Source organism: Eretmochelys imbricata, chromosome 24, assembly GCF_965152235.1.
Source record: "Eretmochelys imbricata isolate rEreImb1 chromosome 24, rEreImb1.hap1, whole genome shotgun sequence".
Classification (NCBI taxonomy): Eukaryota; Metazoa; Chordata; order Testudines; family Cheloniidae; genus Eretmochelys; species Eretmochelys imbricata.
The window spans coordinates 308,919-325,905 of record NC_135595.1 but is presented as its reverse complement, the minus strand read 5'-3'; the positions used below and the strand labels follow the sequence as shown (position 1 = coordinate 325,905).

Genomic DNA, 16,987 nt, shown 5'->3' with positions numbered 1-16,987 from the left:
ATGTACAAGAATCTCCTTAGCTTTCCCCCCAGAGGGTAAGAGACGCCAGACATGCCCAGTTATCTACATGCAAGGTGGGGGGTGGACATATATATAGGTTCCTGTTTCTTAATCCTTGTAAGGGGGAACCATGCCCTTTGCAGGCCTTCTTAAGTCTCTTCTGATGGGGACTCAAAAGGAAAATTAAATATTTCAGTGTACCCAAGAATAACTTCTTCCTGGGGCCAACAGTACCTTCTTAGTTCTGGGCTATCTGCGCAGCAGATTGCAAGGAGTCCTTCCAGCTGGGCTGCTGAATCTGGCCCACTTTGTCAGGCTTTCCATGGGAGTTTGCTGGGCTCCCCACAGGTCCTGGATGGAGATCTCCTGGACAGTAGTTCCCCCTGTGGCTTCAGTTTCCTGCTCAGGGTGATCTCTCTCCCCTGCTGACTACAGTTTCCTCTTTTTTAAAGGCCTGCTCCCTACAATACATAATTGACAGGGCCAGAGGAGCAGGGCTAGTCCTGCACATAGGGCGTCTCTGGCACTTTTGTCATCCGTGTGGGGTCTATACACCCCATCACATTGTATTTGGAGAGCTTACGGGGTTAGTAATGGTATATAGACTTTGCGCTGAACTTCTCTACATTCATGCCCAATTCTGATAAATCTAGATATTCACTTGAACTTTTAATTAAAATTTGAAAAGTGACATGTCTGCCCACCACACCTGCAATGAGTGCTCCAATTGTCTGGGTAGGCTTCTGGCAGGATCATTAACATTTTATTACAAAGACAAAAAAGATTCTCAGTTCCTCAGCCATGGTAACATGTCTATCTGCTCCAGTGGAAATATTCTATTGTAAACAAAAATGCTCAGACAACTAGACATTTAACGCTTAATTTCAGAAAAGACTCTCATCTTGAGAAACAGAACATCCGAAGGACAGTACCACTACCACAGCTCGGGGAGGAAGTGCTTTCTAACAAACAACAGCTGAATAAAAATGCAACTGCAGTCTCATTTTGGTCAAAACAAGAACCTCACAGCTTCTTCTTACAGTCTTGCTCAAATAACTACATTCTAATGTGAAAAGAGATGTAACTGGGAACAGTTACTAAACTATACACCAGCAGGTCTCACTGTAGTCTCTGAGGCATTTGCTAATTGTCTATGGAGAGCTCACTGGTCACATGATGCCTGCCCTCCTCTTGGTTTCCATCTGCTAAATCGCATTCAAAGGAAACTAAAAATACAATACTTTACTAACATAAACAATTGCTGTAGCTGCGGCAGGGATGTTATATGATCACAAATGGGAGGGGAAGTCGGTCCATGCAATCAGAAATGGGAGGAGAGATGTCCATGAAACAATCTCTCTATTAAGTTGTGAGCTATGTTGTGAAAAAAAGTTTAAAAATCTCAGTTCTTTACATTAAACATCACATATAGAAAGAAGCAGATGAACAGCACTTATCTGTAAAATGAATAGGAAGCAGAGATGCATCTTTGGTAAAACATGAAGTCCCTCACTTTACAAGCCAGTCACACTAAAGATGACTGTGTTATCATAAATCAATAAAAGCAAGACAACTAATGGCCCGTTTTATGTTGACACTGTGCTCAGTACCTGAGTATCTCAAGCTCCGCCAGCCCCTTTATTGTCATGATCTTTTAGGTTGTTGAATAAAGCTGTCTTACCTTCTTCAAGGCTGATACTCAGCAACACTTTCAGATTGCTGGCGGTTGTTTTCTGACTGGGGTTACATTTTAAATCTTCACTGGGTCAGATTCTGATAATTATCATGCATGTAATTTTTCACAGGCTTGAATTAAGTTGGTGGTTTTATTTCAGCTGCTTATTAGTAGCAGCTCTTCAAGGTTCTAGTTGAAAGAAGAGAGTTTCCTGGAATATCAGACAGCAGCGTTTCACTGGTACTACTTACTCTGTTGTTTTGTACACATCAGAGTACAGCCCCGCCTTCTGGTACTTCTTCTTTGGGGGCCTAGGAGCCTTTTTCTCACGCTGGGTAAAAGTAGGCAAATGCTGCTCAGTGTTTTCAGATTCATGTGCCTTCCCTATGGCTTCAAGGTGACTAGGTGATTCAGTTGATGTCTCAGAAAAGCTGGAAGAAAATGTAAAGATGAACTTATTTCACCAGTATTATTCTATATTGTACAAAGAAGCCCAACAAAGAAGTCTCTGAATGGCCAGATGACTTTATCATATTAAAACTTTTTTTTGCCAATTTTTGCAACTGAGACAGGATATTTTACAAGTAACAATTAACTTTGTACAAAAACAAGAAATCAACTTTATTGGAGTGTAAAGCACAAAGTAACTTAAATATCTGTTTTATATATGTATAATCATAAACAAGTGTCTAGCAGACTGTGCATGTATATACAAATAGGCACATATGCTCACACCATGTTACTAAATTTCTCCAGCCTACAGAGAGAAATATTTAAAACTTTAGAACTAATTTCATTTCAACGTAAATTCATTTTTGGTTCTGGAAACAGTAAGCTGTTTGTTAACAAACTGAGGAAGTTATTCAGCACTCCTCCAGAATTTTAAGATGGTTATTTTCCTCATAGTCATGAAGACCTAGGGCTTGATTCTCTCTCATTTATACTAATATATATCAGAAGTGACTCCACTAAAGTCAATGGGACAACCCCGTGTTGGTGAGTGTAACTGAGGGTATGTCTACTCTGCAAATGAAGGTGTGACTGCAGTGCAGGTAGGCATACCCATGCTAGCTTTAGTCTAGTTAGCATGGGTAACAGTAGCAGCGAAGACACAACGGCACAGAACCCAGGGTGGGCCAGGAACTTGAATACATACCCAGAATGTCCACCAAAGCCTGCACCGCCACATCCATACTAACAATGTTACTTACGCCAATTAGATTAAAGCTAGAGTGGGTACACTTACCCGTGCTGCAAACACCCCTTCATTTATGGTGTAGACGTACCCTGAGAGGATAATCAGGTCCTTAGTTTCTAAACAGGGCTTGACGTAGTCTCTATGAAATGCCCTGATGATGGAATAATATTCAATTGTTATAAAAACTGGGTATTAAACATAGGGTATGTCTACACTGCATGCCACTGGTATGTAGGGTATTTTTTGCTACATGCTGTGGTGAAAAGCAGGCTGCACTCATGCTGCAGTATCTAGCTACACACATCAGGGAAAGACTTAGCAAGGTGGAGGCAGCAGCGAAAGGCTCTGTCAGCAGGAAGCTGCCAGAGCCTTTGTACACTGCCTCCTTGCTCCCAGAGTCTTTTCCTTGCTGCTGAAGCCTTTCCCTGTGGCAGAGAAAGACTCCAGCAGTGGGGAGGCAGCAAGACATCACATTGCTAAAAATAGCAGTATAGACAGGTGAGGCATTGCTTGGGTGCGTAGAGTACATACCCACAGGGTTCCTATTTATACCCGGACTAAAGGGCACGCAGTGTATGTACTCCACTCACCACCACAAGGAGTGTGCAATGTAGATGTGCTCATAATGGTCTTATCCACACCTGACCCATTTCAGAGTTCTCTATTTTGATGGGCTTGGTCTGCAACCCCATACAATATAGACTACTTTAAGCTTTGTTTCTAAAGCTATTGTAAAAGTAAGAATGGCAGCTTGCTGCTGCATAGGTTGAATTATTAGCTAATGAATGTCTGAAGCAGATGCTGACCCAGTACGGCCATTCTTATGATGTTATTTTAAGCAATGCAAAGTCTTGCTACCTTAAGAATCAAATAAGGAGCAACTTGTGATCTGTGGTGTTATATACAAACGCTAACAGTAAATACTGCCTGGCCAACACATCCTGGACCAGTGAGGGGAAAGTTCTACCCATATCTTACTGAGGGATACAGAGAAATACTGGCACTGAGATTTGTCCCTCTGTTGGTGAAGACTAACTGATGTAGAATTTAGCTTTCCCACATAAAGGAATTAGGTGGAGCTGTTGAAGTGCCATGGTTATGACAGGGTTCTATTTTGCACTTAAAAAAGAGTTCAACCTCTTTTTTTTGTATGAAAAAGACAGTATATCTGCTCCAATTTTTCTGTACATAACTTCTGTATAAAACTTATATTTGAAAATCCTCAGAAAATTCATCTGTTAATTTTTGGTTTCTAATCAGTTTAAAATTGGCCTAAAAAGTTCACATTACTAAGTTTCACGATAATTTGGGCCCCTCTAGGATAAAAACTAAAAACACATTTTTAACATTCTACAATGAGAGTTTGGAGGTCTGGGGTAAATGTAATTTGTAGTTAATTAAACACAAACAATTATTAGCATTATTTGTCATAATTTAATCTTTATTTTCTGCAGTTAGCTGATGAAAATAATGGTTTATGTTATCTACTTCCACTGTCCAGTGCAGTATGTGGACACCTTTTTGAGCAGTTTAGGAAAAGAGTAAAACTACCTTTTGACATATGCCCCCAGTTATGTTCCCTGCATCTGAAATTGGGTTATGCCCACCTTCCAGCACCCTCTTCCCCAAACATAAGTGGGCATGATTTTCCAGAACTGTGCAGAATAGAGAGTAAGGAAAAGTTTGAGGCAAATGTGGTCTGTTTGTGGTGGTAAGTTTGGGGAAGGAGGTACTGGAAAAGTGGTATTCCTTTTGGGGAAGAGTTATATTTGTGGTCATCATCATAGCCTATCACTTCATTGTCTGTGATGTACAGTGACTGCTCTAGTGGTAAGGTGTATGCCTTAAATTTTCTTTGCTTCTTGGTTTTATGTTGGGTATGTCGTATACAGATCGTCCTTAACTGACACAAAATGTAGTGGTTTTATATATTAATTTATATTGGGCATATGCCACACTTGAAGAAAATTCAAGTCAAAGACCTCCCTGATGCATGGAACTGTTATTTTCACTTCTTCACTGGGTGGTGTAGGGACAATCTTTGTTATAACCTTTCTGTCACCTGAACTGTCAACTATAATTACAATAGCCTAAAAATATTCTTTGCTAATCAGTCAGACAAATAATTTCCATTAATTGCTCCATCTGAAGCACAAGCCCAGAAGGAGAATAGGTTTCTCCAAGATTTTCTGTATCCAGTGTTTGCAAGTCTGAATGTTAGAATTACTGTACTTTAGATGTCCTCTCATTTTGGTGAGTCATATTCAATAGTTTAAAGATCCTATCTGAGATACCTTAAAGAGTGCTGATTTTAAGAAAGCGTTGGGCACCCCCCTTCTGAAAATCAAGTCCCTTTAAGGTTTCTCAAATTGGGCACCCTAATATTGAGGCACCCCAAAACAAAAGTTACTTCTAAAAATCTGAAAACCTAACTCCCTAATGGCAGTTCCTCCAGGTCCAGGCTGAAGCACACTGGTAGAGCAATGAATGGGAAATGTATCTATTTAGGTACTTATATGGCTTTCATCATCATCATATCTGAAAGCATTAATTAATTTTATCCTCAGAGGCAAGTTTTATCCCTATTTGTAAATCTGAGGCACAACACAGATTCAGTAATTTGCCCAAGGTTACACAAGAAATCCACGGCTGAGCCAGGAATTTAACCCAGGTCTCCTAAGTCCAAATTTACCAACCTTTCTCCCTACAGAGCTACTGCTGCCTCCAGTACTATAGAGAAGAAAATTACTTTGATATTAGGGCTACTGATTTAGCACTTTTAATGAACACTAAATTCACTTTAACAAAAAACAAAATTTAAAAAGAAGTTATAACTTAAAAATAGCACACGCTGATTCCCTCTGAATTGATTCCCTCCGTCAGAGGGATGCACCTAGCAGTGTATGTAAGATGGGGGATGGAATAGTTGAAGTTCTGGAGAAACACATTTCCTACAGGTTTCAATTGCCAATTCTTTGAAGGTACAGAAATGTAAAGGAATTACCTTTTATTACTCTCCTGCTCATCTTCTGGTACAGACTTCTGTTTTTTCCTGGCCTGTTCCTCTGTAAGCCATCTCTTCCTCTTCCACCCTTTTCTGTGCTCTGCATTCAAGTTCACACTCTGTACTACAGCTTCGATTACATCTGTGATAGTATCAGGTCCAAGGTGTAAAGTGTTGCTCTCTTTCCTTCCCTCTAACTCCTGACTGACAAACCGAGCTGCCTGGAAAGCCTGCATTGAAACTACAGCCTGTAGTGGGTATTTCCGGGGCCTGCCTGGCTTGCGCTTCACAAAGTTATTCCCTGTCCGTGACTGCCTTTGCAGCTTTTTGGCTTTTAGAATTTTATTGACGTGGTCCAGATTTTTCTTGGTTGCCAAAATCTTGTTGTAACTACACATTTTTCTAGCCTGTCGCTGCATAGCTTCAACCACACTTCTCTTCAGATGATGTGGGGAGAAGCTGCTTGGTAATCTGTCTGAAAGAAGTGAGATGCCATCATTGCAAGAGTCACTTGGAACTGCTGGAACTAACAGACTGTCCTGTTTTCCCAGGACTCTCTCTCTGTTGTGGTTTCGACCAGGGCTAGCTGAAGGTGGAACAGATACATTTGCAATGACTGCTTCTATGGTTTTGTCCAGTGCAGCCTGGCTGTCATGTTGTGCCATGCGCTGCAGTAAACTATCCACTGAATCATCTACAGCAATCCCCAGTTTTGCTCCTCGTGTGGGTATTCCAATCACTGGAAAACACAAATAAACATAAGCATACTAGAACAGATTTTAGTTATGATCATCACTAAATTCTATGAGGTTTAAAACAAATTCCAATGGCTACATGTCCCCCTTGATCTCAAAATACTAAGGAGATATTGCCAAATTTTGATTTCTTATAATAAAGCTTCCAATAATTACACATTGTAAAGATACTTGTTTTTGTAACAAAGTCTTACTAGGTAGGAGGACTAGGGATGGAAGTAAGAGGGGTACCTGCATTCTGTCCTATGAATTTCTTTCACATTTTTCTTTTCTCTTTGATCTAACCAGATCAGCACACCTTGTTTTCCCTCTTCAGTTTCTTTCAGGGCAGAATGATAAAGGCATTGTCAATTAAAAAAAAGCCTGGAAGGATGCATTAGTCTGCAGCAGTAAAGTGCTTAAGAGTATGCCACTTTTCTTCTTATGTTCTGATCCTGAAAACACTTGTGCACATGAATTCAAGTGTGAAAGTGTTTTCAGGATTGGGGGGCTTTGAATTGTAAGCTCTTCAGGGTAGGGATCATGTCTTTGTATGTGTTTGTAAAGTACCATGAAAGGGGATGATCCAAACTGTTATCATAATTATAGCTGTTCCTCCCTACCCCTGCTTAGATGGTGATCAGCATTTGGAATCTTGTCTCCAGAACTGCCTGCAGAATCCAATATATTAGAATTTAAATAAAGAAAAATTACTTGGACACCAAGGATGCCCTGGAAAGTAAGTTGGGTAGGACTCAGGATCACAAACACTGGAGAAAAAGGACTGCTATTGTTGCGTTCAGAAACAAATTTTCCCCAGTTGGATCAATTCCTATACAAATAACAACATTCTCAGAAATTCTGTGAACACATAATTTAAACGCTGATCAAATGTTAAGCACTATTTCAAATCATTAGCTACACTGCTAATGACACTGACTGTGCATTAAGGAAATAACCTGGAATACCTGGAGAAAGCAGCAAGATCATTTACACAGGAAACAAAGTTAGCTTATTTTTTAAACAACATGAATGCTATTCTATGTGCTTTGCATCTTCATCTTTACACTGTTACTTGGAAGAGAGAGTTCCAGATCAGCCATGCTGTTTATGCAGTATAAGAAAGGATTTGTTCCAAATGAACTATTTCCCAAAGATGCCCTGTTGGTTTTTACAGATAAGATTTATTAGAAGAAACTCTGCTCTCTATGGAATAACAGGAATGCTCTTAGTCTTCTCATAAATATATTTCAGTTACAAATTTGCATTTACAAAATGTTACAGTAATTATTGCCAATTATTGAGATTACATCTACTTAAACGGCTGGCAAGTAAGACAGTAGAGTGTCTTTTGGTGTAAGCATAACTTTTAAAAGAAAGACACCATGAAGCATTGCTGTCAACAAGGTTTGTATTTTCTGGCAGGAGGGAGATTGTCTGTTAGCTCAGTGGTTCTCAATGAGGGGTACATGTATCCCTGGGGGTAAACAGAGGTCTTCCAGAGGGTACATCAACTCATCTAGATATTTGCCAAGTTTTACAACAGGCTATATAAAAAGCACTAGCGAAGTCAGTACTACAATTTCATACGGAAAATGACTTGTTTATGATGCTCTATATACTATATCAGCAGTTCTCAAACTGTGGGTTGTGACCCCAAAGTGGGTTGTGAGTTCATTTTCATGGGGTTGGCAGGGCTGGTGTTAGACTAGCTGGGACCCAGGGCAGAAAGCCAAAGCCCGAGTCCCCCGGCCTGGGGCTGAAGCCGAAGCCCAAGTAACTTAGCTTTGCGGATCCTCCTGTAGCGTAGGGCCCCAGGTAAATGTCCTGCTTGCCAGCCCCAATGCTGGCCCTGAGAGTAGTAACAGACTCAATATTTTGAAAAACTTAATTGTTGCTGTTGCTTCACTGGCTCCCAGAATGACAAGTCTCACAAGAGAAAAACAGGCTCAAGTATCACACTGAATTATAAGTACGATATTTATAGTCCAATTGATTTTTTTTTTATGATTATATGGTAAAAATGAGAAAGTAAGCAATTTTTCAGTAGCAGTGTGTTGTGACACTTTTGTATTTTTTATCTGATTTTGTAAGCAAGTTGTTTTTAAGTGAGGTGAATCTTGGGGTACGCAAGACAGATCAGATTCCTGAAAGGGAATACAGTACAGTAGTCTGGAATGATTGAGAGCCACTGCATTAGCTGACAGATAAGACACAAACAATTGAAGATAAATCTTTGTGTTCACCAGTCCAAGTCAAATACTCGGAAGACAAGAAAAAGAATATTAATGAAACTGCACACACTGCTGAGTTCTCAAAGTAACAAATCTACAAACACAAGTGACAATAATTTTCAGAGATAGAAGGCAACTTAAATGAGAAAGAACTGGCCATTCAACTTCTAAAATTTTCTTATGACCAAATCACTTCTTAAAGGTGTTTGGAAAGAAATACAAGAACACGGGTTAGGTCACAGCTATTAGGGTCAACTGTGAACTCTTAGAAACCTCATTCTCACTGAAACAAGGGGAAGATTCACACTGTCTGCTTTCAATTTTAGATGCAATATTAAAAACAAATAAATCATCCTTAGCTCTGTTACAACTTGTTAGATAAAAAATGCTAAGGAAATGGAATGTCTCTGGGATTCCTTATAAGCACACCATCTGTTTAGTAAACTGAGCTATTGTAAACAGCTGCACTAACTGAAGATAATCAAACTACACAATACAACACATTTTCAGACGTGTCATTTGATGGTCCGTCCTTGAACTGGTGTTCCTGTTTTGAAACTAATCCAAAAAGGATCAGACAAAGTGTATGATCCCAATGACAGCTGCAGCACTGGTCATGCATGCCTAGAGCACTTGCTAACAAAGACGCTTTCTATGACAAAAACATTGAAATACACAATGTGCTCATGATCTACAAAGAATTTAAAGACAGAAATGGTCACACCAGAAGCCCTAGCAGCTTCATCTTTACGGCGATGATAAATTTGTCATTCAGTTTTCTACTTGCACTCTTCTTGCACAAGAGATATCCTGAATTTCCAATGTCTTCCTGTACACAGACTTGTGCCAGTGGGTTAAATCAACTTTTTAATTGTCTCTTTAAAATGAATGTGTAAACAAGTCAAATGGAACATCTTTGCTCTGTACAGGAATATGCTAAAAAAAAAAAAAACCTTCAAATTTCTCTGTTTAAATTAAGGATCTGAGCAATTTTGGCACCTTGTGGACCCTTGGAAATCATAAAAAATAACAACAATTTCTGCAACGACGGATGGCTGTGCCACCAATCCAATTTATGTTGTAATAGATGATGAATGCTGCCAATCAACTGCATATGGTCATACCACCAGTTTACATAAGTGCACTTGAATCCAATTTACACAGCAAACAACAGCCATACCACTAATCTAATTACATACTGACATAGTCTGTTTTTGGATTTTCAAGGTGCTCACCACCATATTATTTAACAATTATATTGTTAAATATTGTATATAGTCATTGTGATAGGCACTATACAAGCATACAATAAATGATAGTACACTACCCAAAGCACTTATTACGAAGCTTGGCAGAATTCTATTTTTATTTTTTTATAATCTCAATGGATAATATCAATGTTTATTTTTAAGCTTTTTTTAAAATTTTCATCTATTTAAATTTTCACAGTTGTGGGAAATTGTGGGGGAAATCAGATAATTATTATTTAATGACAGTAGACACTGAGATTCAAAGCCTTAAAGCTTTATAATCATTAATGATGAATTGTATATGATGACACTGACAAAGTAAATATCCTTAAATAAAAATCTCAAGTTCTCAAGAAGCATTTTTCTTACTTTGCCTATCCGTACATTTTGATTAATATCAGTAGAAATATTTTTTTGTTGGTTTGTGTGTATACACTCAAATTGACATTTACCAATAAAAATCTAATCCTCCCAAGCCTATTTATAATCTAAAACACAAGAAGTGACAAGTGGATGAGACAAACAAGCCAGGGTAACAGGGAGACAGGGTCACAAATCTGTGCACAGTTCTTAGTCAAGGATGTGCACAGTTCTTAGTCATTCTGTAGCAATGATCACACCTTGCCATCTGCCAAGATGTTATCACTTTGCTGTTTTCTGTATGCATTATGCAGGCAGTGAGCTTTGAAGAAGGGTTGGTAGCTTTATAGATTTTCACTGTACACTTTCCCACATAGGAGAGCGTATGAATGGTTGATCAGAGAAGAGGGTGACTGAGGCTGCATCATTGCTCATGATTTATTAAACTTTCCAGTGCCCCTTACTTCAATAAGTAGAATTATTCTTCATTGGTGTCTTCCAGGAGAAATGTTACTGAACTATTTTGTAGTCACCCCATTAGAGGGAAAGTATACATAAAGGTGAGACAGAAGTGTCAAGTCTTTGTGTCATCCTTATGTCAGATAAAGGAAAATGCACTTTTTCTCTCTTCTTTCACTAATAATGGCCGATCTTGTTCTGCCCTTTTTTTCCCCTTCATTTTTAATTTTTTTTTTTTAAAAAGGAAATAGCCTTGTACAGAGAACAGGTACGGCCAGTTCCAGACCCAAAGATGACAGCATCTCAGAGGAATGGCCCAACCAAAAGCAAGGGCTGCAACAGAAACTGTTTTGCAACATTAACTCCTGCTTTAAGAAAGGGCATGGGACACAACTGAAAGCTTCTATTGGGGTGGGTGAGCCCAGCATCTGTGTGCTGAGGTACTAGTGCGGTTAGGTCTCCTCTTGAACTGCTGCCTTCCCTATCTATTGTAGTGCAGACCTCAGCATTAGTATCTATCCTGACAACCTTGGTGAAGAGCAAATGTTACTTGCCTGTAGAAGATGTGCTCTCAGAAGTAGATCTCTTTCTGGAAGGACTGCAATTTGTGCTCTCCGTCTGCCTCTGGGAGGGCTTGTCCTGTGCTGGCAGGGTGCCTGAAAAGCAGAGAAGAGAAAACAAAAGCCCAAGAGAACTTAAATTAACTTAAAACTAGAAATGCCAATGAAACACATTCCAGATGTCAAATGTTTAAAGCAGGATAACAATTTTTACCAGAAATAACACTTGTTTGTATGGGGCACGCAAGTGGGGAAGGGCAGAGTTTCTCAGGTCCGATGATTAGTAACAATCAAAAACACTACCCTCCTAGAAAGAGGGGGCTGTTTTACAATTAAACTAACTTTTACTATATGTATTTCCGATTAAAGGCCTACTTTTAAGCTCATGGTTGTACATCTGCAACAGTATACACACTCCCCCAACACCTCACTTTGCAGGAAAATAAACAAGACTAGAAGAATTCTTGCATCTCTGGGTACATACATTTTGCATTTTTAAAGTGAGTGGAGCTATCTGTATCTGCAAAGTTCAATGCTTTATATGCACAAGCACAAGAGAAGGCTAGGTAGAGGACCACTTAGAAATTTGGCACTTAATCTCCAAAAATAATATGTAATAATAAGGTAAATCATATTACAATTCTAATGAACATAAATGAGCTGCCTGCATAAGACTGTGAAATATTTAACAGATTTTATCCATGTCTTAGCTGAATATTTCATGTCTTGGAGTAATGAGGGCCACAGACCCAGGACACTGGGTATTCTGCTCTATGCAGCCTTGGAGGCAGACCAACCCTGTCAATCAGAGGCAGGGCAGGTGTGGTTCCACCACCGAGAAACCGCCAGTTGAGACATTTCCATAGCCTAGGAAAAATTAAGCACTCTATATCAGTAAGGAAAATGAGTCATTAAGACTAAACAGAACAAGGAATTCTGCAGAGCAAGGAATTCAATGAATAACAAACTTTGAGTGCCAAATAATAAGTCAGTATTTTTCCCCACTTAACAGCCCATTTAGTGTGGACTGAATCTGTGGACCTCATTATTCTAAGAAAGGTAGTTTTCAGGTAAGACATGGATATATTTTCCTTTTCTTATACGTAATGAGGTCCCCAGATCCATGACACTGGGATTTTATAGCAGTGTTCACTCAGGAGGGAACTATATACAGATATGCACAGAGGTGAAAGGGAATAACCTTTTCCAAATAGTTACAAGGATGCTACAGTAGATGCACCATCTACTCAAGGCAGCATCAGATGATGACTGGATGTCCAACTTGTAGAATTTTAAAGGTGGCATGAATAGATGAACAGGTGGCTGGTTTACAGATTTTCTTGTATGGGGCATATGGTCTTTCTGCCCATGAAGCTGCCTTGGCTCTGAGGCAGTGAGCTCTGATATTGGAAAATGCAATTAGGCTTTTTGACTTGTACGCCTCTGAGATACAATATCTCAGCCACCTGGAAGGGAGGATTTTGAAGCCTTCTTTCCCTCTAAACAGTGGATAAAAAGCATTAAAGAAGTGTTTGTCATTCTGACCTGTGCTCTGTAGTGAATATATACATTGAGACCTCTGGACATCCAAAGTATGCCACAATTTCTCTTTGGAGTGTGACAGAACTTGACAGAAAGAGGGAAGAACAATTTCCTGTGCTCTAGGGAGCCTGGAGTTAGTCTTGATTATGAAGACAGGGTCGGTTCTGAGTATCACTTTAGCCTTATAGAACATGCAGTAATGAAGTTCCAGGAAAAGAGCTCCTAACTCAAACACCCTGCAAACAGATATAATTCTCATGAAACAAAGCCATTTTAATGGTTAGAAAGTAATAAGATACCTTCACGAGTGGTTCAAATGGAGGCCCTATGACAACATTCAGAACCAGGTATGATTCCATAAAATAACTTTATGCACATCAGGAGGATGCAGAGGAGATTATGCTCTCATAAGAAAAATGCTGGATAACTGGGTATGATGAAAATTCAACAGTTATCTACCGCACAGGGGATGCTAGACAAAGTAGCACCTTGATCTTTGTGTTTGAACTGTCAGGTCTAACCTGAGTCTATTCTGAAGATATGCGAGAATCTGTGGTACCAATACAGGTGAGAGGGGGTAAGGAGGGGTCAGACGCTTGACCTGGGACTAATGGTTAAAGCTCAACCATGCCCTTGAATACACTGAGTAGATTTATTTCTGGAAGCTAAAATAGTGGATATTACCTCTCTGAGTTACCTCTGACTTAAGAGGTTCTGTCCAAAAACCAGACAGCTAGTCTCAGACTGTCTGGATTTTGATTGGCCCGTGTAATATCATATCTCTTCTAGATGGAAGGCAGAACAGTGATCTTTATACCCTGTGAAAAGACCCAAGGCCTCCTTGGCCAGAATAGGGATAACAGAATTACCAGTTCTGCTTCACTCCTGATCTTCTGTAGAATTCTGAGGACATAAAAAGGGAGGGAAGGCATGTAAGAGTCCCTTTCGGCCATAGTTACAACAAAGCCTTTGTTGCCTTGGGTCTGTGATCCCACCAGTAAGGGCTTGTCTACACTTACATTTTATAGCGCTCTAACTTCCTGGATCGGGGTGTGAAAAATCACCCCCCCTGAGCGCAGCAAGTCTGAATGCTTTAAAGTGCTAGTGTAGACAGGCTCCGAGCGCTGGAAGCCGCCTCCCAGCGCTCGGAGCTAATCCCCTCGTGGAGGTGGATTACCGGGAATGCTGAGAGAGCTCTCTCCCAGCACTTGCGCACGACCACACTTGCACTTCAAAGCGCTGCCGCGGGAGCACTCCCATGGCAGCGCTTTGAAGTTTCTAGTGTAGCCATGCCCTAAGAGAATAACTCTGAAACCATGCAATTCAGGTGGGAGGCAAACAGATCTATTGCTGAGAGAGTAACATTGTATACCAGGAGATGAAACACCTCTAAGGTGTAGTTTTCATTCTGGATGTTCTAGCTTTTGCTTCTTGAGCCAGTTGGCTGTAGCATTCAGTTTTGCCTTGGATAAGAAAAAAGTGAATTGACTGCAGATTCTCCTTTGCCCAAGTCATCGGGAGGTGAGTTTCTCTTTGAAGGACAGTAGACCTTGTTCCCTTAATCTGTTGTTGTATGACAGGGCTGAGCTGTTGTCTATCCTGATCAGCACTTGAGGTAAGTCCAGAGATGGGAGCAGAGCCTTGAGACCATACTGGATTGCCTTGAGCTCTCCTCAGTTTATGGTATGCTTGTGCTATTGTTTGGACTAGATTCTTTGTACAATCTTTGTCCCTTCATGAACAACCTGGGAATTCTCCTGGCGTGATATACCTTAGTTGAGCAGTGGATAAGAGACAGTTGAGAGAGCGATAAAATGAAGTTCTGTAGTGGCCTCATGTGAGCACTGATGCACTAAGAATATCCATATGGGAGACCACTAATCCCAGAAGAGACAGAAACATATGAATGGATACTCTCCCCTTGAGAAATTGACCATTTTAATAAGATGTGTCTGCTTCTCATTTGTTTCCTGCAATTTGTAGAGGACAGTTACTGTTCCCACTCAGACTGTGAATATGCTGAGACTGCAAACTGAGTCTCACAAAACCATGGCTCTGCAGCCCTTATTGCTATGACAGTACAGTCCATACTGACTGACTGAGGCTCAGAAAAGGAGGTCACCCAGAAAGGGGGAGACTGGAACCTTCCTTTCTGATGGCTGATATTAACACTAGCAGCATTTGTGTAAACACTTGCAGTGCTGTGGTCAAACCAAATGGCAAGGGCTTGTATCAGTAATGTTGTGCTCCAAGAGCAAAGGTGAAGCAGCACCTGTGAGACTGACAAATTGAGTTTCTCGGACATCTTACAGATGTCATGCAGCCCCCTCTGTGGATGGCAGTTAGTCTGGATTTTAGGGTCTCCATCTTGAATTTATTTATTTTTTAATCTGTTGAGATACTTGACGTTGAGAACTGCTCTGTAGTCTTCTGATTTTTTTAAAACGAGAAACAATATGGAATAAGGCCTTTTTTCTCCTGAAGAGGTGGAGACAGGTTCAATTGCTCCCATTTGCAGGAGATGTAGGATGGCTGTCTGTATGCCCTGACTATTCCTCAAGCAAAACCTCCTAGGCTGTGCAAATGTTTTAATTGGTTGACAGAGAACATACTTGCCATACTGTCTGCCCATGTTAGCTCTGCAGGGCACACAGGGTGTGTCTACACTGCAAAATCAGCAGCAGCAAGTCTCAGAGCCCAGGTCAACTGACTTGGGCTTGCATAATGGGGCTAAAACCAGCACCGCAGACATTCCTGCTTGGGCTGGGGCTCTGAAACCGACAAGTGGGGTGGACCTCAGAGCTTTAGCTCCAGACTAAGTTGGAACATCTACACATTGTTATTTGTTGCTCGGTAATGCAAGCCCCAGGAGCCCAAGTCAGTTGACCTGGCCTCTGAGACACGCTATCACAGAGTTTTTTTTTTTTTCTTTTGCAGTGTAGACGTACCCTTAGGGCATGGGTGGGCAAACTTTTTGGCCTGAGGGCCATGTCTAGGTATGGAAATTGTATGACGGGTCATGAATGCTCACGAAATTGGGGTTGGGGTGCAGGACGGAGTAAGGGCTCTGTCTGGGGGTGCAGGCTCTGGGGTGGGGCCAGAAATGAGGAATTCAGGGTGCGGGAGGGGGCTCTGGGCTGGAGGTGCGGGCTCTGGGGTGGGGCTGGGGCTGGGGATGAGGAATTAGGGGTGTAGGAGGGTACTCCAGGCTGGTACCAATGGGTTTGGAGGGTGGGAGGGAGATCAGGGCTGGGACAGGCGGTTGGGGCATGGGGGGGTGAGTGCTCTGGGGTGTGGCCAGAAATGAGTTCAGGGTGCGGGAGGGGGCTCCAGGCTGGGGCAGGAGTGTGTGTGTGGGGGTGAGAGCTCTGGCTATGGGTGCAGGCTCTGGGGTGGGGCTGGGGATGAGAGGCGTGGGGTGCAGGAGAGTGCTCCAGGCTGGGATCGAGGGGTTTGGAGGGCAGGAGGGGGATCAGGGCTGGGGCAGGGGATTGGGGCGCAGGAGGGGCTCAGGGATGCAGGCTCCGGGCTGCACATACCTCAAGCAGCTCCCGGAAGTAGTGGCATGTCCCCACTCCAGCTCCTACCCGGAGGTGCGGCCAGGGGGCTCTGCGCGCTTCCTCGTCGGCAGGCACCGCCCCTACAGCTCCCATTGGCTGCAGCTCCCGGCCAATGAGAGCTGCGGGGGCGGCGCTTGGGGTGGAGGTAGTATGCAGAGCCCCCAGGCTGACCTTAAACATAGGAGCCAGAAGGGGGGCATGCTGCTGCTTCCAGGAGTTGCGCGAAGCGGCTCCCGACCCTGCTCCCCAGCTGGAGAGCGGGAGCGGGGCAAGCCCCACACCCGCTCCCCAGCTGGAGAGCGGGAGCGGGGCAAGCCCCACACCCCACTCCCCAGCAGGAGCTCAAGGGCAGATTAAATCGGCTGGCGGGCCGGATGTCACCTGCAGGCTGTAGTTTGCCTACCCCTGCCT

At 41.9% G+C, this 16,987-nt stretch overlaps 1 protein-coding gene across 2 annotated transcripts in view; it reads right to left on the bottom strand.

Moving 5' to 3' along the window:
• Positions 1-16,987, bottom strand: part of ASH1L (ASH1 like histone lysine methyltransferase) — a 154,791-nt gene that overhangs the window by 57,365 nt on the left and 80,439 nt on the right. For both annotated transcript variants that reach the window (XM_077841176.1, XM_077841177.1), the window contains exons 4-6: positions 11,469-11,570; positions 5,878-6,616; positions 1,927-2,106 (exon numbers count right to left, since the gene is read on the bottom strand). In XM_077841176.1, coding sequence (XP_077697302.1) covers positions 1,927-2,106; positions 5,878-6,616; positions 11,469-11,570 — 1,021 coding nt within the window. The remainder of the gene's footprint in view (positions 1-1,926; positions 2,107-5,877; positions 6,617-11,468; positions 11,571-16,987) is intronic.